A 24,029-nucleotide genomic window follows, 5' to 3' on the forward strand; every position below is an offset into this window, starting at 1 on the left:
TCTAAAAAACAACATGAATAGGCCTCAGCCCCCATCAAGTAGGTACTGACCCACATATGACCCCTAAACAGCTCCCCTATTACCCCAACACAGCCCCTTGGGTAATAAATCTGGCATTCTCAATAAATCCAAACTACCTGCATTACTAATTTAAACCAGCTGAGTAACTCAAGAGTTGAAGAAGCCATGAAATACTGATCATGCTTAGTTTACAAGACCTTCTGATTTCTGAATCTCTAGGGTAATCAATACTTTCAATATAATTGTGTTTCAGAAAGATGACAGCTGGTACCTTATGCAATCATTTTTACTATATATATGTAAGATCACTGATTACACAGACACTCATATACTCAGCTATTTTTTTCTTTAATTCTAATTTATACAGTTGAATTGCTATACATATAACAAGAGCTGTCACAGAGACAGCGCGCTCGACTATTCCGCCGCTTTTCAATGTAAGGATTGAAAAGTTTTGGCGAAACATGCATGGATCACTGTTAGATTAGATTTCAATGCAATACATGGTGTGCTGAGATATAAACATAAATGTAGTTTTATGCAAAATATTTGCACAGAGTTTCTAAGTCTAATAATAAAGGGCCATTATTTGCAAAATACAGTTTTCTAACTTGGTTATTCAAGTAAGTTGGGTGGTTGAAAACCATTGTATAAAGTCTCAATGCAATACATCAAATAGTTGCTGAGATATTATCCTATGTGTGCTAACATGCAAGACCTTAACCAGAATTTCTAAGTCGCATAATAAAGGGGCAAAAATTATATATTATAAAAGATAGAGTTATCTTACTTGATTAAATAAGAAGGTTAAATAGATGGGAGCCTGTGTGTAAAGTTTCAATGCAATACATGATGTATTCGCTGAGGTATTGACTTTAAAGTGGTTACATGCAAAACCTTAACCAGAATTTCTATGTCGAATAAAAAAGGGGCCATTATTTTAATTTAATGCAAACTGGAGTTATATTACTTGGTTATTTAAGTAGATGGTTGAGTACCATTGTATAAAGTCTCAATGCAATCCATCAAGTAATTGCTGAGATATTAACCTACATGTATGTGTGCTTACATGTAAAACCTTAACCAGAATTTCTAAGTCAAATAATAAAGGCCCATAATTTGCATTAAATTAAAAAAAGTGTTATCTGGGAATACATATCTAATGTTTCAATGCAATACATGATATATTTGCCGAGATATTGACTTAAATGTGGCTACATGCAAAACCTTACCAGAATTTCTAAGTCAAATAATAAAGGGCAATTATTTTGCATTAAATGCAAACTAGAGTTATCTAACTTGGTTAATTTAGTAGGTTGGATGGTTGAGTAACATTGTATCAAGTATCAATGCAATAACTCAAGTAGTTGCTGAGATATTAACCTATGTGTGCTTACATGCAAAACCTTAACCAGAATTTCTAAGTCGAATAATAAAGGCCTATTATTTGCATTATATTCAAATAATTGTTATCTAACTTCATTAATTTAGTATGTAAGATAGTTTGGAATACATATTTAAAGTTTCAATGCAATAACTGATGTATTTACTGAGATAATGACTTAAAGGTGCTTACATGCAAAACCTTAACCAAGGTGTGACGCCAACGCCGACGCCACCGCCGACGCCAGGGTGAGTAGTATAGCTCTCCTTATTCTTCGAATAGTCGAGCTAAAAATAAACTAGATTCTTCTTGTATCAAAACAAAAGCTGTTGTCATAAAACTATCTTGAAGCTAAAATAACATCGGACAATTATTGAAAAGATGGAATTTCAATGTTTTTGGCATTTTCTTAATACATTAAATAATAGCCTTAAGAACTTTTTTTTAAATTCTATAAAATTGAACCATCCTGTGAGTTCATTTGATGACTTGTTGAGTGTCTTAATTGAAGATTATTCTGACAAAGGGCTGCATAATTACCACTGAGAAGACCCTCAAAGCTTATATATCAAATCCACACACTTCTCCCCACCTGAGCACATGTGAGTTTGGTTTGTTATTACAAAGCCAGACAAGTTGGTTTGCTCCGGGAAATCCTGTTTCCCCCACAACCATTGTTAAGACCACAGTAAACTTAACATCTACCAACAAAAGTAATATAATGTTGTAAGAAGTTGTTAAACAATTGCTGTAAAATTATTGAGCTTCCACTAAACAGATGTAATTTGGTTTAAAGTTTAAACAATTCATTTTTCCAATAACCCTAGACATAAATTGAGGGCAGAGATTATCCAATTTAAGCATGATTTCAATTTTTTTTAAACTAAGAACATTATGATAATCCAATGAGTGAACTTACGACCACTACGCGTGCTGATAGGACTTGACTTGGCTTCTTTCCCGGTGTTTGAGGCTGGTCCGTCATCACGTGCTGATCGAGAAACACTCAACCGACTGCTACCTGTGGTGTACATAATATATTTAACCTTAACTTGATATAACGTTAGTTACACAAAATTGCTACTACGGTCGAAACTCATTGTCTCGATATCACAGGAACTGGCCAAAATACTTCGGGCCTCGCAAAATATCAAGCCAAGTGGGACTGCTTGCAAAGAGTAAAACAAAATCTGTCCTGAACAGCCAGTTCAATCCAATGAGGAAATCGAGCCAAGCAATATCAAGTCAACAGGTTTCGATTGTAAATGTGAAATCATCAAGTGACCCCTTATGGTAGCCAGTAAGATGGTGCACTGGTTCTTTAGGTGTTGGCCACTTACTCAGGATTGTTGGTCTAGTTGTATAGGTGTCCGCCTCTTACCCAAGATATGTATGTTTGATCCCTAACAGGGTTACTTTTAACAGCCTCCAGTTCTCTGATTTCTACCAAAGACTCGAGAGTGAATCTTTTGTCACAATCGAGCATAAAATAAAGTCTAAAGAACTAAGAGGTTGCAGAATGATCCGTAACCAGGATCTTTCTCATGATGTTAACACCACTACTGGGGCATGCCGCTTAAGCAGTTAATTAAGTTTTTAGGCAACTAATATAATAATATATACAATAGTCAGTTACCAGAAATCCCTCTAGGCAAGAATTTTACCACCTAATGATAAGCACCTTCTGGGAACATGCTGTTGCATATAGATAATTTCATGTGTTAGACACTGAATTGTATTTTCATTTCTTCCTTCTCATGAAATAAGTTGAGAAGGACTTCCACCTCCAAAGTCAAGGGGTCCCAAACCGCCAATGTTGAACACTGATCACCATTTAAAATGTAAATTTATAACAATGATTACATGGATGATTTGGAGGCTAGGTTTAACTTTCTTAGCTCTTTGCACATCAGAACTATATGCATACCATTGAAACTGAAGGCTGTCTAAACACTTGCAACTAAGCTAACCAGGTGGCTGGTTCTTATGCACCAGTCAATTGTAATCACAGCCCGCGAAAACAAAACCATAACCATCGCATACCCCTAGACCTTGGGGGGGGGGGGGGGGGGGGCAGTCGTGGTTACATTGGACTGGTGCATTACACACACAACACTCCTTCTCCCTGTTAACCTCCAGGCAATGCTGCCTTTCACTTCTGTTACTGGTAAGGATGAAAAGTGTGCCCAATGTGGGCCTGAACCCATGACCGTTTTAACACTAGCATTGAGCTCTACTGCCTGAGCCTTAACTGGGGAGCTGGTTCTTACCCCCACACACAATACAAAATTGTTATGATGCTACAGCTAGACTGGAAACACTAATTGGGTGCTAACTGGATACTTAGAGGAGAGGAAAGACCGCCTTACTGTAAGACAAGTAAACTTTTCACTTCAGGAAAATATTCTTAAAAAACGCTTACTGTTACAACTGATTAGTATCAGCTACAGTATATGACAACATCATACAGAACAAGATTGAATGGAATTTCATTCTCACTTTGTTTACCTTTTTCTCAAAAGCTCGAAATACACAAACCAAAAACGCAAACAAAACTCAAATTTACCTTTCATTGCAACTTCATTAATGTTCTTGTGCATTTATAAAACTGTCAATACTTCTTTTTCACAAACTGCCTTCCATGGCTTTCATGCTGTGTAAACTAACTACACTGGGAAAGCACATGTGTACATAATTGTTTCTATTTTAAGAACACTTTCATGGTTCATTAATTAGGAAAGCCTTCGTTACACTCAACGTACCAAACGTACCTACTCGGCCATCTCCGGCAAGCTTTGGGATTGTTATCCTACAGTAGCTATTTTAGTTTTGTGTATATATTGTTCTAATAAAATTTGCAAAGACTGGTAAATAAATGAATTAAGTACTGATTTCTTTTTTTGTTTTTATTGAAATTGGATAACAATTTGTAACTGACATAGCAAAAAGTAATAGAATCATAAAATATTATGTTTCCTAAATTCCAGACATTTCAGTAATAAAAATAATTTAAAACAGTGCTTTATCTGCCATATTACATAAATATTTCATCTTCATTAGGTTCTTGGAAACAGTTAAACAAAAAAACAGGTTTAACAAGTGGATCCACCAAAGGGGGTTGGATCGAGCTCTGAGCATTCCATATAAATGTCAATTGTCCTTACTTGAAAAATAAGAAATAAAACGTGTTAAATCTCCCCATCTCTCATTTTCTACTTCTGCATTTTAGCCAAAAAAATTCAGATGAATCTGGGACCAATAATATTCCCAGGATGAATTAATATTGCGATGTTTCTTTGGGCCCAGCCTATAGTCTTCCTATGGAATAAAATGGATTATACTTTCTGTTACACCCATTCAAAACCATAATTCAATTTAAAAAATCAGAGTATTATAACATTATTATAATTATGTTCAATTTTAAAACAATGCTACTTTAAAGTTTAAATTGTGCCGGGCAAAGCAAGGCATTGGACTCCGGCTTTTAGCTGACGTATGACAGCCAATCAAAACGTTTGTAACAAAACCTTGTTTATGGAGCAAAGAACTCTGGGTAAACTGCCAATCACTTCCTCTTTGTCAAACCGGCCAGATTCGGAAGGTGCAGCAAACAAAACTGCATTCAACATGGGTATGCGTGGTCGCAAAAGCAGCAAGAGTCCTCCGGTGTTTAGCCATGAGTTCGTTATACAAAACCATGCCGACATCACATCGTGCGTGGCAATGGTTTTCGTGATAGGACTGATGTTTCAGGTGAGTTGGTTTTGACAGTTGCCACATGGACTAACATATGGTTTGGAATATTTCGAGTTCACATTATATTTGTGTGTCAAATTTGATAAATACTTTTCATTATTGTTAAAGTATTCATTTTTCATTCATGTGAGTATGCATTTTTCATTGCTGTTAAAATCATGCTGACAATGCAAGTTTGCTTTTTAAAGTCAAATGTAATTTCATGATCTTCAGATCCAACTAAGACCGTGTTGAATTTACACACTATCTATAAATTTACAGTTATATGTTAATCAACAGATTTAATTATGTGTAAATTAACAAATCATTTATTAGAATTTATTTTTTTATTGTCTTATTTTTATCTTAAATGAAAGATTGGGGAAATGGTAAATAACATATGCTATGACATATCTGAGGTGTCATAGTACATTTTGAGGAAATGCATACTTGGATTGAAGATAATTTATTGCAAGGCTGATCCATATGCAAATAGGAGAAAAAGTTGCGGACATAAAGTAATGGTACTGCAAAGATAATGTGTAAGGAGTGAGTAATTTTGTGCATGTTATATATTTTTCTTTGATTTTTTTTCAGGCAACTTCTCCTGTTGCATCTTTGTTTGTCACACTCCAGCACAACATCACGGTAAATGGTAGGTAACAGCAAACATTTTTCTGGGCATAATTTGTCCATGGTTTATTAAAACATCTAACAGCAGCTGGTATATTAAAAGGAAATAGAAAATCCCAGTTGATGAATTTGTTCAATGAATTGTGGACTTTGCTCCTGCACAATCATATAAATTGATTATAATTTGCTGTTACTTGTAATAATGTATTAGTTATCTGATTTCAAAAAAGAGAAAATCCAATCTTTAATGTTTATGTAATGTTTTGTTTTCAGCAACAGATTCAACAGAGCCTCTATTCCTGTTTACATGCGGCCTCAAGGACATTTTCACAACTTTCTTCTATCTGCTCATCTGTATCATTGCTCATGCTGTCGTGCAGGAGTATGTTCTTGATGTAAGTACTAAGTCTTTGTAAAATATTAAAAAGGTTCATACACGAAACAGTTGATATTTTATATGAAGAATTATGGAAAGTTGCAGCACCCTGTCCTTTTCTAGTAGCACTACTTCTACCTTCATAGAAAGAAATACTTAAGACTGTAAATGCTTAAGAATGTAAAGGATCTCTTTTGTTTTGATTAAAACTGTATTTTGCTGTTGAAACCTTATTATACTTGAATTAGACACAGTAACTAACATTTTCTGTGATATTCATAATGTTCAAAATCTTTACAGCCAGATATAGAGTACCATTTTCTCCATTAGCACCCTGCCCATCTTTTGCAGCACCATCTCCTCTTATAAACCTGCCATAAACCCTACTATATAAAGAATCTAAAATTTTATAGTTGTCTTTTTATCAGGTTTCTGAGGTACAGTTGCATTTGTTTTTATTTTTTCCACAGAAACTGAATAGGAAGATGCACCTGTCTAAGGTGAAGCACAGCAAGTTTAACGAGTCTGGACAGTTGATGACATTCTACTTCGCGTCCGCTGTCTGGGGAGCAGACACCATCATACGGGTACTTTCAAATTGTGTATTTGCAAACAGCACTCTTTGTTATAAAATAATTGTGTCCATCATGTGTGAAGTTTAAAATAGGATTCACTGATTTCCCTGCATTTGAATGCTAGTTTCTTGCTTCAATTTTAGTTTCTTTTCACAATAAGCGCCAAGTTTTGTTTTTTTGGAAGTCTTTCACAACATATTGACAGTTCATACAATTTTTCTTGTATTCTTAGGTTTGCCATCCATCGACAAACAAAGCAAGTTCATCTCTGACTTGTACTTTAAGGGATCATTGTGTGTGAATGCTCAGGATATCTTAGAAAAATTAAGCAAACTTTCAACTTGGATTTCTCTCTACCTTACTTTAAATTCAAATGAGGAAATGGTTTGTTAATAAAATGGTTTGAAATCTTTAAACCAATAATTTCCTTGTACAATTTAACAGGTCAATGAGTAAGGATGTAAAAATGGAGGCCCACATCAAGCATTTATAGTATTCTACCCAACAATTCTCCTTAAGTCTATCTCTTTTGTGACTGGATATGAAACAAAATATAACCTCATAGCTCCAGATATGGTTTGGGGTCAAATGCTATCTCACTGTCAGATGTTTATCCAAAGATATCATTACTAATGTGATTGCTGAAATATGCAGTTACACACCATATATGATACACTGTTTTCTTCAGGAAATTTCTGTAATAAATTATTATTTTTTACCTGCCTTAATGTGATGCTGTGTTTTCTAGGAGGGCTTCCACAATATCAACCAGTTATGGGAGGGCTACCCGACATCCCACGCCAACATGACGTTTATCGTCAAGTTCTATTTCCTGGTTCAGCTGGCCTACTGGCTTCACTGTTTCCCCGAACTGTACTTCCAGAAAATTAAAAAGGTAAAGACTGGGTGTTTTAAGCATGTTCAACTTCATGTGTTTTGTTTATTTTATGTAGTTGTTTTAAGCTGAGGAAGGGTAATTGGAGGTTATTTTTTCTGCTGCATTTTGAGAAAATGACATATATCCTTGGAATTAGGAATTTTCACATTGGAAAAAATTGGATGTTTTGGGGGAAATTATTATATAGATTAAATATAATATACAAATACTCTTTTAGCCATTATTTGTGGACTTATATAACTTATGTAACTAAAGCAACATTTAACCATTGTTTTTAAAAAGGAACTTTAAAAAAAAAAATTATTATTGGAGTAGAATATCCGGTTGGGAAAAGACAATATTTTTTTGCAATTGAAATAGTACCGACTATTTGCTATTAAAATCACTGAAAAATACAACCTTGAAAGTGGTCGTAGTGAGCTATTGTGATCTGTCATTGGTTGACCTGGCGCCATATTTAACATGATTATCATGTTTATCCTTAGTCATTCCTGAGTGATTCCTTTCACTTTATTGGCCAATTAAATTTCAGGCCAATCTAAACAGATTTTTTCAACCTCCTTCAATAAATCTATAAATCTATAAAATAGCAAAATGTTGACGTTTGATGTTTTAACTTTCAGGAGGAGATGAAAGGGAGAATTACCTACTGTATGTTGTACCTGATCTTTATTGCTGGTGCATACGCCATGAAGTAAGTTTCAATTACGTTGAAATTTTTATTAATACACTTTTCATAGTCTTGGTGTGGTTGTGCAAACACTTTAACCTTTGCTGTAACCCAAAACTGTTCCAAGATACCTGATTGAAACTTTGCACATTTATTGCCATCAACAATACACATCTTTGCAGCAGGGCCCAAAAGTCCTGTATTTGTTGTAAAAAAAATAAGTTTACACTAATTTTTCTAAAAAAAATAACTGAAGTCTTCATTTCACAATGAGAGTTTGTTCATTTCTGGCGGCGGACATCAAGCATAAGTCATTTGCATTGCTTTGTTCCTTAAACTGGTATGTTACTTTTTTCCAGTTTCACGCGTGTAGCCATGTTGATGTTGGTTCTACACTACCTTGTGGAGTTTGTGTTCCACCTGGCCCGCCTCATCTACTTCGCGGACAAGCAGGAGATGGCTGGGCACTGTTTTATGGTGTTTGACGTCCTGTTTGTGCTTGTGCGCCTCGGATCTATTACCCTCGCTGTTCTGACATTCTGGTGAGATGATTTGTTTCAACTATACATAAATTATTTGGTTTTTGGCAAAAATTGTGAAGAGAGTGATATATCGTTAGACAAATATCTTGTAAATCATTGTTTTAGTGAGTCTCATAAATCTTTAAATCTTAAAACTTCACACAAATATTAAGCAACTTGATGAAAATTATTAGGGATGCAAATGAAGGGCAAAATTGATATTCGATATTTGGTCATTCTTTCGATCGAATATCCGATTATTTCATTACCAAAATGAATCTTTTAGAATCTGTAGTAATAAGACACTAAGATTATACCAGCCTAATTAATGATGTCACCCTTAAGTCATTATTTCACGATGACAACCTCATGTGTAAACTAATGACCATGTTTATGTATTGTAGGTACGGGCTCCAGCAGTCTAGTCAAGACTCTATAGACATTGCCACAGGCAACTTTAATACAAAAATATTTAGGTAAGACTTTCTTCTCATATCCTGGTATTTATATTTTGATTGATTTGTGTTTGAAATTTGATTGTTGATTGTAACACGATCATATTGTGCCATTACTGTTCAGGTTAGTTGTTGGTTGGGAATTTCTCAGATTTTGAAAATGAAGTTCATTGCATACTTTTGGAAAATCTGTGTATTCCGCCAAACGCTATATCTAGATATCTGGTATCCATGACAACACATGTACTTAACGGCAGGTCCAAACTATCTTAATATAAGAAATTGGTATTATATCGCCATTACTTGATAAGTTGTTATACCTGACAATTGACATTGAATGTTCATACCAGTAATAGTCTTGCTCAAAACCCTGTTTTATTTTGCAGAATCTACTGCCTATTGGCAACATGTCTGCTGCAGGCATGGATGATGTGGAATTTCCTCACCTTCCAACTGCGTCGCCTCCGGGAACGCACTGTGTACACTCGCAAACTTCGCTCCCCGACCAAGAAAAAGGGCAAAGGTGAGTAATGTAGGTATAATTTGTGCATTTTGAACCTTTTTTAGTACTCGTTTTTAGCACGTCTTTTTTAGAAGGGAATGTCATAACATTCAGGTGGTTGTTGGCCTCATCATGCAGAAACTTACCTTGTCAGTTACAAGATTTGTCTGTTACTTTTTTGCTGTTTTGTACCTATTCTCTAGCCATTTTCTGTAAATGTAATCGATCCTGCGTGGTCTAAATCAGTCAAAATGGCCAGAATTTAGCAGTCCTGCTCGGTACACCTGATGCCAGAAAAAGGCAAATGTATAACAAGTCCCATAACTCTTGCTATAATAATTGATGTTATGCCCCAATGGTCCAAATTAGCACAAGCCCTGCAGTGGTAAAATGATTTCTGGGCTTGCTCAAATTCAGGGTTTTATACAGTCAAAAATGTACTGCTAAGCAATAGTATATGAATTCGGGCTTGTTCATCCAAAATACTAATTTCAATGACTGATGCCCCAGACAAGTGCTGATGTAAGCTCCATGCTGATCTGCCCCAGACAAGTGCTGATGTTGGCTCCATGCTGATCCAGGGTTCCAATTTAACTTTGAGGAGCACTCGCAAAATTTTGCGAGTGCATTTTGAGGCAACTCGCAAAATGACAAATCAACTTGCAATTTTATTATTTGCTTTATTCCCTTATAATATTGTCTAATTAAAGTAGAAATTAACACCTAGGACATATTATGAATATTGAAAAGTATCAATCTTGAGTGACTCGACTACTAGAACTTGTTGACGGCTTATTCTATTTGGGGGATATGGAAAGACTCGTCTGATGCTGGCAGCTTTTTGATAACAAAGCTGTCCAATAATTTGACATTGTTCACTTTGTATATTTACCCTCGCCATCGGGTAATTTAATACCCATTCGACAAGCACGCTACAGATTTCATTAAGTCTATAAGTATTAAAAACAATAAAATAATAAATTTAAAATAAAAAAGCAACAGTAAATGTAGCGTGGATACTTTGGACCATGAAATACATCGATCAACGAAGTCTATTCATTTTGACAGTTGGACTGAAATATATTCAAAGGATGATTGGGTTTACATATAGTGCGCAAAAGCGCTAAATTTAGCCAATGATTGAGCTTGGTGATTACGTCATTCGTATTTACTTTGTATTATGCACGCCTCGGAGCATCCCGGAAAGATTCGAGATAAAACTCGGCCTTTTCCGTATTTGTTCTATTTTTGAAAACCTACTAGAGCGTGACTCCGTACTGTCTTCTTTATACCGGTAGTGTAAACATGCCACTTATATGCTGTTTACACTCGACTACATAGCGGAATTAAGTTCATGTTTATTCTACTTTCCTTTTAACATTTTGTGGTCTAGAAAAAGCCACTCGCAGAATTTTGCAAGCTTGAATAAAAGTCACTCGCAATTTCCAAATGTTGCTCGCATTTTGTGAGTATGCGAGTCTAAATTCGAACCCTGTGATCATGTTCTCATTGCTTGTAATGTAAGTTTTGTAAGATAATAAGAATGGTGTGATTTATCGTATTTAGCTCGTCAGCATTCATGATCAGAGCAATGGTATTTATGCACATTATAACATAGAGAGATAAACAGGATCATAACTATCAACATTTATCACAATTGAGCTTACAGGTGCATAAGTATTTACTTCTTGCCTATATTTTCAGTTCAAGAGGAAGACATCTCATCACTGCCCGAGGTTGACCAGAACACCGCCCAGAATGGTTTACGTCCCCGGAAAGTGAAGAAATAGAACACCTAAATCAAACTCTAACTTATCTTCACTTCGTTGGAATAGAACGTTTGCAATATGTTTTCTGTAAATTACATTGTAAAATACGTAATAATCAATAAAAATGGACATTTTCTTATTTTTAAACAAAAAGTATTGGGTTTAAGAATTACCAGCATTTTCTAGCAATTTTTGTCTTAGGCTTGTTTGGGTTTCGAAATTAGTGGTATTATTTTAGATTTTCTGGGTTTGAAGTAATCCAATGATATGGTATTAGAAAATTAATTGCACATATTCTTTTTCGAATGAGTTTGTTTTGATAGTATTTTTTTATGGACATTAACGTCTTTAGCAATTCAGTAGCTATAATAAATATTCAAGAATCTGTTTTAAAAATGAGTGTTTTCTTTGACTTCTACTAAGAAAGATTTTTACTTTCAGAATGTGATAAAACTATTTCATAGTCAATACTGCCTTTGTGGTATTGAAATTTTAAAACTAACTTATGTTCAGACAATTTCTTACCGCCAAACCCTTGTCTACTACACAAGTTAACAATATTAAGAGTTTAAGCCTGGATTTAAAAGGACATGTTTCTGCTTAAAATAATAGGGTTTTAAGGGAGAAAATGTGGCATTGTATCGGACATTGAAGAACTTTAATATAATAAATTTTAAAAATGAAAGAAAGTAGGTTTTAATTGCCAGATATATCAAATTTGTCAGTGATGTATAATCATATAAGTAGCTTGAAATCAAAACGGTAACTGGTTGATTCAATAAAGGCAGAAGGGTGCCCATAGTGGTCTCCATGACGGCAGGGCAGAATGGTGCTACAGGGTGCAGCACCCTCGATTATATCTGCCTGGCTATCGCCGTAGTATAACAATAAGTAGTGCCAATTTAAAAGAATGCCTCAATCGCAAGGTTTAAGATAAAGATTGCCATATAATATTTTAGATTTTCTGTATGATTGAATAGCAAAAAAAACAATTGTAGAAAGGCAATGATAGGTACGCAATAATGTTGTACGGTCCAGGTGGTCTTACAAGAGATATTAATCTATTTAATCTTTACGTTTTGTTTTGAATGATTATATTAATGATGTTTTTATTGTTTATATTTTTTTCATTTTGTGTGTGTGAGCTTTGTTGATAAAATGCTTCAGAATGTGTCTTCATTAAAGTTATTAATTGTGTATACATTTTGAGGCCATCTATTCAACTAAGACAAATTACTGAAACATCCAGAAGAATATTAAATACTAGGCAAGTGTCAAAAATTTGATATTTTTTAAATAATGAATTAAAATAAACCTTATCTCATATTCTAGTCTGAAAATTTGATTCAAAATATATCTTCTAACTGCCAAGAATTACCGATTTGAAGAATCGAAAATAAAATGTTTGGGGATAATTTGGCCATTTTGTTTAAATATGGTCGTCGTTAAGTATAAAGTATTTAGTTTACTATATGCATGTCATGACTGGGTGGGGAAGTCTATCTGAAGGCTTAATTGCTCTTTTGACAGTTGCAAATCTAGCTTACTATTGGAAAGAAAAGCAAAGTGAGTTAATAAGTTATGGGTGGGGGGAAGATGTAATGTTTTCTTTATTCTTAATAGTACAGTTGACATAGTGAAAGTATTAGTGCTTTTTAAAACGATGAACTGCAGCATCTTAGGTATAAATAGCCTCTAGTCTATTGATGCCATTTTGCATGTACTATGTACATGCTCTCTCGTATCTTATTTGTGCTGTTTCTAATAGTTATCCTGTATAATTATGTAATTTTAGCTTGTAAGAATAAAATGTCACAAAAAAATGAATTTTAAAAAATTAATACGACGGATATTCCCTTGAAATATCTTTAATATGTTACCTTTTTGGTATTAGCTAGCTTTATGTAATGAAACCTGTTACTTCACCAACGTCATGCTCATGTCGGAAAATAGCTCATCGAGCTAATGTTTCTTGTTAACACATAACTGACTTTAAATAAAGATTCTTGTATCTTGTCTTGTCATATGGCAAACAGATAATTAACTATAAGTATTTGAGTTTAAAATAGAAAATGCGTAGAAATTTAAGGGTACAGCATAACATGTGCTCTAAATAACTGTTCTTTTTGTTTCTTTTTTAATGTACCTTGGTTCATTTTTTGCTTTTTTAAGTATACTTTTTTCTTAATTTGAAATAATGTATATAAATGTGTTATAGCCCTTAACACATTGAAATAACTTAAGGGTAAACATATTAATTACCATGTTGGAATGAAAGGCATTACTTGCAAATATTTTTTCTTTGTAAAATGTAATTGTTTAAATAAGAAAAATGATCTGTTGTAAATGTTTATTGTGATTACATGTTTTTTCATGTTAAATTGTCTTGCATATTTATGAACCCCTACAAAGAGAAATTTGTCGAATGCGAAAATTTATAATTTAGTTTTAGATTTGTAAACTACCATAAAAGCATGTTATACTTTGGGTGAGGGCATTACAATTATAGTGCCAGGAAACGATGACCTCACATTTTCCGATTTCATAAGGGCAATATAAATTTATTGCTTGATTTTCATCCAATTTTTTGTAATGGATGTGGGTGGTAACATTCTATTTTACTTAGATGACTGTGTCGTCAATGAATATGTGTTCATGTTCTTTCTTTTTGCCTAAGGGACCATATACATGCGTTGCTAGACTAAGTATCAATTCTCTGGTCCTTTTTTACATGTGAATGTTATTCATTTACACTCTGTACGAATAAAAGCCATTCCCAGACAGTACCAGACTGATGAGCAATTACAGACCCTAGTCCGACATCTTAATTTGTGTCAATAAGATTTAAGGGGAAGCAGAAAAACGAGGGGATGGGCGGAGATGAAAATCTGGCAATTGATTTGTTATCGCCTTATTACAAGAAAACCAATTTCTGTTTGTCAGGGTTCATAAATTTGATCATTCATCAGATTAAATGCATTTTACATTGTTCTTGACATATAATGTACTGTTGATCATATTAAAGAATCAATCTGAATGACTGTTGATGTGTTAAAGTATTACAATATAAAACAATAATTACTGTGATGTTTCTGTGAAGAATTTGTCTGTATAAGATGGTGCATGAAGTCGAATAAATGTGACAACCGAAAGAATATGTTGTTAAAGCTTGTCAGTCTTATGAAGAAAGTCTTCGTATTGTGATCTACTTGTGGCAGTGGTGTCATACAAACATTCAGCTTGGACGAACTTTAAATACCCTTTAAGAGAGTCAATGGAACTTGGTACACATGTTGCCAGAGACAATATTGAGCATGTATAGCAACGCCCATCATTTCATTTCCTATCCGTAGGCTTGGAGTTACTTCTCTTAATTTTGAAAAACTTCAGTCTAGCGCTCCACGACACCCGTCTTTGTGTTTGTTTCTCAACTGCTAAAAAGATATGCTATGAAATAACTTGCCGTCAATATCCCCATTAAAGGAGCTTTCAGTTCTTTTGTTTATGTTTACATTTTTACTAGAGTGCGTAGCTGCAAACCATCTTTCGAGTCAATAATGCATAGATGCCCTAAAATACCATGTACCCAATACTAGGTAATAGTTAGATGACATGAAGTGAATTCTAATTGATTAAGAATGGGCGGAGTGAGCGTAGCGAACGAGTCCTTCTTATCCTTCTTAATCATTATAAGAATTCACATCATCTAACTGACTTAGAATACAATCTCATTGGCTGATACATTGTCAAGGCGGAATCTGACGCAGGGAGTGTGTATCGGATGGTTGGCAGTAGGCGGATCTTTAAATACACGCGGAAGTTGGAATTCTTCATGATTAAGTCTACTTACTTAATGACTGCCTATCTGCAATTTTATTGGCTGGACATGTATGTTGTATTTTAATAAGTGTTACAGATCTTAAATCTGACCCGATGGCATTCGCAGAAGCCGGCAATATGTCCGTCAAGTTGCCGAGCACGCAGGGTTTCCAATGGCACATGATTTTGTCTCTTTTCATGCATCCTTTTAATATTTTATTTGGGTGAAATTGACGTAGAGAACTCATTTTTGTAATACCTGACGCGTAGCTATTTTTACATCAATTTTAAACTCAAGTTGTTCCTAAAAATGAACTTTTTATTTTATTTTGTACTTATTATTGTGTCGCCTGCAAAGCCACAGCGGCGGCGTTCATGGCTAAGTCATCGTCAGTCTGTTGTTTCTGATCAATAACTCTCGATTGACTTGACCCCTATTGATTTTGGGTAAAATGTCAAGGTCATGGTCATTTTTCTATAAAAGGTCAACATGGACTTTCCAGCATGGCCAAATTAACAGAAATTCCAGTGTATCAAGAAATATTTTACAATGATCTTAGCAATAAAAATATTACCCTTGTTAGAACTATTCGATATGTGAAATGGAACAAATTCTCTATAACTGTAAATTCAAAACAACACATTTGCAACCCAAATGGGACAAAGGCAATTGAATAACAACACAGTGATTCAAAACGGAATGGGGGAGATTAAGTTTATTTTACATATCCAAAATGTATGACAAAATGGAATGTTTCGTTTAGTTGCAGATACAGAAGCGCTCAATGCTATTGCTGAATGCTTCAGTACATCTGGCTGTCATGCGCGGTGGACATCCGGTAGCAGCGCATTGACCATCAACAAAACACACTGAAACAGATGGAATGGAAATGACTAATGGAGATTTCGTTCGAAGTAGATGCGACTGTATTATGCTGAGCACTTGCAGTGAAGACTTTTGTAAAGTTTATTAAGTGGGATCACTGTAAATGTCACTCAGGTAAATGGTTAGTGTTGGGTAGTGGCAATCGTAACAAGTCAGCCATCCCCGACAAGCTTTGAGTCAATTTTGTTGGATAGTGGCCGAGGTGTTCCGATTGAGGTATTTCTACACATCCGCCGTCTAATTTAAATATCAATATAAGTATGAATGCTATTTTCGCCCGTTTACCGGATGTCATATAGCGATTATATAATTATATAAAAAAAACACTACAGAACCAAACTAAGTACCCGAAAGTTTAAACAACCCAAACTGTGACAATATCTTACGTTTTTCGCAAGTACATTGGCCGTTCATGCCTGTGTTATTGGAGATCTGGTGGCAGTATGGAGTGTAGTCGGCCGTCTTACAATGCATGTTCTCTGCCTCGCCACAGTGGAGGCTTTTCTCTCCATCCACGTGACAAGGGTTGCACATGGTCGCGCCTGCGAACAAAAATACTGAGTAATGTTGAATTGACTTTTTGATATTTCAGCATGGGCTGTTTCACATTACATGTTCTCCGCCGCGCCACAGTGGAGGCTTTTCTCTCCATCCACGTGACAAGGGTTGCACATGGTCGCGCCTGCGAACAAAAATACTGAGTAATGTTGAATTGACTTTTTGATATTTAAGCATGGGCTGTTTCACATTGCATGTTCTCCGCCGCGCCACAGTGGAGGCTTTTCTCTCCATCCACATGACAAAGGTTGCACATGACCGCGCCTGCGTACAAACATTACTGGGAAATCTAAGAGAGAATCGATCTTTTGATATTTCAGCATGGGCTGTTTTTACATTGCATGTTCTCGCGACGCCAATGTAGGCTATTCTCTCCATCCATGTGACAATGGTCGCACATGATACTTGACCGTGGGCTTTTTTAACATGTATACCAAGTTTCAACTAAAAAAGCGTTTTTAGTTTATATAAATCTAAGCAGTTTTCATAACAACATATTGCTTTTGCAATACCGTATATGAAAACAGTGACAACACATAGGCTCAGACAATACGTGATGTTTAACCCTGAAGAGCCAATATCATTTTCTTAACTCGAGGATATTGTGTGCGATGAGGCTGTTTTTCTTCATTATTTTGGGGAAATGACTTTACCCAAACTGGGATTCATTACCTAAACTGGGATTCATTGCATCGTTTGCTTTGTTATTTTCTTCAAAATTTGATTTTTTTTATAAATGATTATATAGGTTAAATAAACGCATATGCTCGTTTTAACCATTTATTTGTGGGCATTTTTAAAAGATTTACAAGTATAGCTTATTTAATTAAAAATAAATAAATACAAGCATTGTTTGCTTTCTTCCCTCTAATGGAAATTTTCATTCAATATTTGGGCTATTTCTTATACTTTTTGTAGTTCGGAACATAACCGAATATTTTATAGAAAAATACCGCAAAATAACTCTGGTGAAAATTATAGGGAAAAAAATGTTATGGTAAAATTTGTAAAACAAACATTAAAATGTGCGTGATAAATCAGGATATTGATGTAAGCCCAAATAATGCGTATAAAGGGAACACTTAAAAATTTGACTTTTAATTTAGTTCGTATAGTCTGCCAAGCAATATATCGTCGAAAATACTCTGTGGCGGCTATTTATATCATGACTTGTATTGACGTGTCATGTTACGAAGGGTGATCTTTATAAATTTGTTTATGACTTCTCTGTCCACTTATGACCTTCAAACAATGTCTTATCTTTATCGACTTTGCTCCTGGGCCTCCATACATTTATAAAACTGTCAAATATGTCATCAACACATCATTGTTATAGTGGTAAATTTACCTATATTTCCTGATACAGTAGCCACACTTGATTGAATGAGTTGAATTATTAGTCCAAAATATCAAATCCAAAATATGCCATTTAATGCGAATGTCTATGGGCAAGCTCAAGCTATAATTTTAAGCAGTTAGGCTAGACCGTAATTATTCTATGTTTCCCCTCCCATGGCCCAGGTAGATTGTATGTGAGCCTGTCGGTTGATAAATTGTTTCATATTCATTATTGTAAACAGAACAGACAACACACGTTTATGCGAAGGCTGTATTGGTTCTTGTTTTATTGCATTAATGATGAATTGTTTTGTTTTACATATCTTTTTAGAGCCTAATGTGCCAAGCAAGTTTTCCATACATAATAGTTGTTATTTCTTCTTTACTTCTATATTCTCACAATATGGAATGTCAGGCGAGTCATCGAAATATACCAAAAATGTAACTTAAAATATGATAGTTTTACACTAAATCAATACCTTTTGAAAAAGTTTTGATACATATAAGAACAAGAATTACATCTTTAAATTTTTAAAGTGCAAATTGGAGTGAATTTATTTAAGGCGGTTAAAGCTGTCATAAGTCAAAATAGCCACAAAACAACAAAACAAACTTACCCACAAAAGAAATAATGAAAAACAGTGTAATTTTCATAGTTGCACTTCGGGAGTCTCTTGAAATTCTGATTTAGAAAGATGAAACCTTACACAAGCATACGAATATGGAACAAAGTGTGATAAAACTTGCAGAGATAAGAGACGTAAGTGTTCTAAATGTGACAGACCTGCCACAATAGTTTTAAGGTATCGCATACACAACTACATGTATGTGAATTTTGTATGATGGTGACCCCAATGGTATCATAAGATGTTTCAACAAACAAGCTGTTATGGCCTTACAAGGTTGCAAAAAAGATAATTCCATGTCCGGTTTCAGTTGAAATACAGAGCATACATGTATATAAAAACTGTAATACTGTACGTTTGATTATTTATTTCACATACTTGTACTACTGGTAATCATCAAGAAATTACCTGAATTACACGCGAAATGGTGTCGTCAGGGATCAAAATTAGACATTATTGTTAAAGGAGCTACTAGTACCATAGAACTAGCTTATTTGTGGGTCGGTTTCCTTAAAAGCTGTGTGTGTGTTTGTGACTTTAAATGCAGTATGACGAGAGCAGGCATCTTTATGCCAATGCTAGAACAACATTATGATGCCAATGCTAGAACAACATTATGATGTCAATGCTTAAACCGCATTATGATGCCAATGCTTAAACCGCATTATGATGCCAATGCTCGAAACGCATTATGATGCCAACACTTAAACCGCATTATGATGTCAATGCTCGAAACGCATTATGATGCCAATGCTTAAACCGCATTATGATGCCAATGCTCGAAACGCATTATCATGCCAATGCTTAAACCGCATTATGATGCCAATACTAGAAATGCATTATGATGCCAATACTAGGAACGCATTATGATGTCAATGCTTAAACCGCATTATGATGTCAATGCTTTAACCGCATTATGATGCCAATGCTAGAAACGCATTATGATGCCAATGCTTAAACCGCATTATGATGTCAATGTTCGAACTACAATATGACGCCAATTCTCGAACCGCATTATGATGCCAATGCTCGAACTACATTATGATGCAAATACTCGAACTACATTATGATGCAAATGCTCGAACCGCATTATGATGCCAATGCTTTAATCGCATTATGATGCCAATGTTCGAACCACATTTTCGCTAATGCTCAAACCGCACTATGACACCAATGCTCGAAGCACATTATAACACCAATGCTCGAACCACGTTATGACACCAATGCTCGAACCACATTATTACACCAATGGCAATGCTCGAACCGTATTATGACACCAATGCTAGAACCACATTATGGCGACAATGTTCGAACCATAGTATGACAGCAATGCTCGAACCGTATTATGACGCAAATGCTCAAACCACATTATGACACCAATGCTCGAACCACTTATGACACCAATGGCAATGCTCGAACCGTATTATGACACCAATGCTCGAACCACATTATGACGACAATGCTCGAACCATAGTATGACACCAATGCTCGAACCGTATTATGACGCCAATGATCAAACCACATTATGACAAAAATGTTCGAACTGTTGTATGACACCAATGTTCGAACCACATTATAAAGCCAATGCTCGAACCGCATTATGACACTAATGCTCGAACCACATTATAACACCAATGCTCGAACCACATTATAACGCCAATGATCGATCCACACTATGACACCAATGCTCGAACCAAATTATGACACCAATGCTCGAACCACATTATGACACCAATGCGCGAACCGTATTATGACACCAATGCTCGAACTACATTAAGAAGCCAATGCTCTAACCATATTATGACGACAATACGCGAACCATAGTATGACACCAATGATCGAACCGTATTATGACGCCAATGCTCAAACCATATTATGACACCAATGCTCGAACTGTAGTATGACACCAATGCTCGAACCACATTATAACGCCAATATGCTTGAACCAATTTATGACACCAATGCTCTAACCACATTATGACACCAATGCACGAACCACATTATGACACCAATGCTCGAACCACATTAAGAAGCCAAAGCTCGAATCACATTATGACGACAATGCTTGAACCATAGTATGCCACCAATGCTCGAACCGTATTATGACACCAATGCTCGAACCACATTAAAAAGCCAATGCTCGAACCACATTATGACACCAATGCTCGAACCACATTAAAACACCAATGCTCGAACCACATTATGACGTCAATGCTCGAACCACATTATGACACCAATGCTCGAACCACATTAAGAAGAAACCAATGTTCGAACCAAATTATGACGCCAATGCTCGAACTGTAGTATGACACCAATGCTCGAGACGTATTATGACACCAATGCTCGAAATTTAGTATGACACCAATGCTCGGACCGTTTTATGACGCCAATTCTCGAACCAAACTATGACACCAATTCCCGAACCGTATTATGACATCAATGCTCGAACCGTATAATGACGCCGATGCTCGAACCACACTATGACACCAATACTCGAGACGTATTATGACACCAATGCTCGGACCGTATTATGACGCCAATTCTCGAACCAAACTATGACACCAATTCCCGAACCGTATTATGACATCAATGCTCGAACCGTATTATGACGCTGATGCTCGAACCACACTATGACACCAATACTCGAACCGCATTATGACACCAATGCTCGAACCGCATTATGAAACTAATGCTCAAACCACACTATGACACCAATACTCGAACCATATTATGACACCAATGCTCGAACCGCATTATGACACCAATGCTCAAATCACATTATGACGCCAATGCTCGAACCGTATTAAGACGCCTATGCTCGAACCACATAAGGACGCCAATGCTCGAACCGTATTATGACACCAATGCTCGAACTGTAGTATGACACCAATGTTCGAACCACATTATGACGCCAATGCTCGAACCACATTAAGACGCCAATGCCCGAACCACATTATGACGCCAATGCTCGAACGGTAGTATGACACCAATTCTCGTGACACAAATGTTCGAACAACTTTATGACGCCAATGCTCAAACCACATAAAGAGGCCAATGCTCGAACCACATTATGACGCCAATGCTCGAACCGTAGTATGACACCAATGCTTGAACCGTATTATGACACCAATGCTCGAACCACTTTAAGACGCCAATGCTCGAAACACATTATGACGCCAATGCTCGAACCGTATTATGACGCAAATGCTTGATCCACATTATGACGCCAATACTCGAACCACATAATGATGCCTTTGATCAAACCACATTATGATGCCAATTCTCGAACCGCATAATGACACCAATTCTCGAACCACATTATGACGCAAATGCTCAAACCACCTTTGACGCCAATGCTAGAACCGCATAATGACACCAATACTCGAACCGCAGAATGACTATAATGCTCGAACCACATTAAGACGCCAATGCTCGAACCGTATTATGACACCAATGCTCAAACCAACTTTGACGCCAATGCTAGAACCGCATAATGACACCAATGCTCAAACCACTTTAAGACGCCAATGCTCGAACCACATTATGACGCCAATGCTCGAACCGTATTATGACGCCAAAGCTCGATCCACATTATGACGCCAAATACTCGAACCACATAATGATGCCTTTGATCAAACCACATTATGATGCCAATTCTCGAACCGCATAATGACACCAATTCTCGAACCACATTATGACGCAAATGCTCAAACCACCTTTGACGCCAATGCTAGAACCGCATAATGACGTCAATACTCGAACCGCATAATGACTCCAATGCTCGAACCACATTATGACGCCAATGCTCGAACCGTTTTATGACACCAATGCTCAAACGACCTTTGACGCCAATGCTAGAACCGCATAATGACAACAATACTCGAACCGCATAATGACTCGAATGCTCGAACCACATTAAGACGCCAATGCACGAACCGTATTATGACACCAATGCTCGAACCATATTATGACACCAATGTTCGAACAACACTATGACGCCAATGCTCGAACCACATAATGACGCCAATGCTCGAACCGTATTATGACACCAATGCTCGAACCGTATTATGACACCAATGTTCGAACAACACTATGACGCCAATGCTCAAACCACATTCAGACGCCAATGTTCGAACAACACTATGACGCCAATGCTCGAACCACATAATGACACCAATGCTTGAACCATATTATGACACCAATGCTCGAACCGTATTATGACACCAATGATCGAACCACTTTAAGACGCAAATGCTCGAACCAGATTATGACGCCAATGCTCGAACCGTATTATGACGCCAGTGCTCGAACCACATTATGACGCCAATGCTCGAACCACATTAAGACGCCGATGCTCGAACCACATTATGACACCAATGCTCGAACCGTATTATGACGCCATTGCTCGAAACACATTGACATCTTAATGTGGTTCAAGAATTGGCGACATACTGTGTTTCAAGCAATGGCGTCATAATACGGTTCGAGCATTGGTGTCATAATGTAGTTAGAACATTGACATCTTAATGTGGTTCAAGAATTGGCGTCATACTGTTCTAATTACATTATGAAGCCAATTCTCGACCGCATTATGATGCCAATGCTCGAACTACATTATGATGCAAATGCTCGAACTACATTATGATGCAGTTGCTCGAACCACATTATGATGCCAATGTTTTAATCGCATTTTGATGCCAATGTTTGAACCACATTATCGCTAATGCTCAAACCGCACTATGACACCAATGCTCGAACCACATTATAACACCAATGCTCGAACCACATTATTAAGCCAATGCTCGAACCACATTATGACACCAATGCTCGAACCACATTATGACACCAATGCTCGAACCACATTATGACACCAATGGCAATGCTCGAATCGTATTATGACACAAATGCTCGAACCACATTATGACGACAATGCTCGAACCATAGTATGACACCAATGCTCGAACCGTATTATGACGCCAATGCTCAAACCACATTAAGACACCAATGCTCGAACTGTTGTATGACACCAATGTTCGAACCACATTATAAAGCAAATGCTCGAACAGCATTATGACACTAATGCTCGACCCACATTATAACACCAATGCTCGAACCACTTTATAACGCCAATGCTCGATCCAAACTATGACACCAATGCTCGAACCACATTATGACACCAATGCTCGAACCGTATTATGACACCAATGCTCGAACCACATTATGACGACAATGCGCGAGCCATAGTATGACACCAATGCTCGAT

The 24,029-nt window shown here is 36.3% G+C and overlaps 3 protein-coding genes across 5 annotated transcripts in view; 1 reads left to right on the forward strand and 2 right to left on the reverse strand.

Annotated features, from left to right (window-relative positions):
- Positions 1-4,085, reverse strand: part of LOC128205613 (protein kinase C-binding protein 1-like) — a 38,907-nt gene extending 34,822 nt beyond the window's left edge. For both annotated transcript variants that reach the window (XM_052907361.1, XM_052907360.1), the window contains exons 1-2: positions 3,972-4,085; positions 2,325-2,426 (exon numbers count right to left, since the gene is read on the reverse strand). In XM_052907361.1, coding sequence (XP_052763321.1) covers positions 2,325-2,426; positions 3,972-4,005 — 136 coding nt within the window. In that variant the 5' untranslated portion in view covers positions 4,006-4,085. The remainder of the gene's footprint in view (positions 1-2,324; positions 2,427-3,971) is intronic.
- An 871-nt stretch (positions 4,086-4,956) lies between these two features.
- On the forward strand, positions 4,957-14,694 carry LOC128206048 (translocating chain-associated membrane protein 1-like). Of its 2 annotated transcripts, none has more exons than XM_052908181.1 (10): positions 4,957-5,158; positions 5,738-5,795; positions 6,047-6,168; positions 6,620-6,736; positions 7,473-7,619; positions 8,246-8,316; positions 8,652-8,834; positions 9,218-9,289; positions 9,655-9,800; positions 11,475-14,694. In XM_052908181.1, exons 1-9 carry the CDS (start codon positions 5,033-5,035, stop codon positions 9,797-9,799), a joined length of 1,041 nt encoding a protein of 346 aa, XP_052764141.1. In that variant the 5' UTR covers positions 4,957-5,032; the 3' UTR covers position 9,800; positions 11,475-14,694. The 2 variants fall into 2 exon arrangements, with proteins under 2 accessions (XP_052764141.1, XP_052764140.1); XM_052908180.1 differs by having other exon boundaries at positions 9,655-9,791.
- A 1,353-nt stretch (positions 14,695-16,047) lies between these two features.
- On the reverse strand, positions 16,048-18,811 carry LOC128205251 (uncharacterized). The gene is made up of 3 exons (XM_052906768.1): positions 18,758-18,811; positions 16,631-16,786; positions 16,048-16,228 (listed from the first exon to the last, which is right to left on the reverse strand). The coding sequence occupies exons 1-3, from the start codon at positions 18,792-18,794 to the stop codon at positions 16,119-16,121; spliced, it is 303 nt and encodes a 100-aa protein (XP_052762728.1). The 5' UTR covers positions 18,795-18,811; the 3' UTR covers positions 16,048-16,118.
- Positions 18,812-24,029: the final 5,218 nt, after the last annotated feature.

The sequence above is a fragment of the Mya arenaria genome, chromosome 10 (genome assembly GCF_026914265.1).
Source record: "Mya arenaria isolate MELC-2E11 chromosome 10, ASM2691426v1".
Classification (NCBI taxonomy): Eukaryota; Metazoa; Mollusca; class Bivalvia; order Myida; family Myidae; genus Mya; species Mya arenaria.

What these genes read in the sequence shown, in the direction of transcription:
- LOC128206048 (XM_052908180.1), top strand. Translation starts at nt 5,033, where the DNA reads ATGGGTATGCGTGGTCGCAAAAGCAGCAAGAGTCCTCCGGTGTTTAGC. An exon ending in GAGCAGACACCATCATACGG is followed by an intron (nt 6,737 to 7,472) that starts GTACTTTCAAAT and finishes TGTGTTTTCTAG; the next exon opens with GAGGGCTTCCACAATATCAA. An exon ending in ACTTCCAGAAAATTAAAAAG is followed by an intron (nt 7,620 to 8,245) that starts GTAAAGACTGGG and finishes TTTAACTTTCAG; the next exon opens with GAGGAGATGAAAGGGAGAAT.
- LOC128205251 (XM_052906768.1), bottom strand. Translation starts at nt 18,794, where the DNA reads ATGAAAATTACACTGTTTTTCATTATTTCTTTTGTGG. An exon ending in TTTCATTATTTCTTTTGTGG is followed by an intron (nt 16,787 to 18,757) that starts GTAAGTTTGTTT and finishes TTTTGTTCGCAG; the next exon opens with GCGCGACCATGTGCAACCCT. An exon ending in CCAATGTACTTGCGAAAAAC is followed by an intron (nt 16,229 to 16,630) that starts GTAAGATATTGT and finishes CATCTGTTTCAG; the next exon opens with TGTGTTTTGTTGATGGTCAA.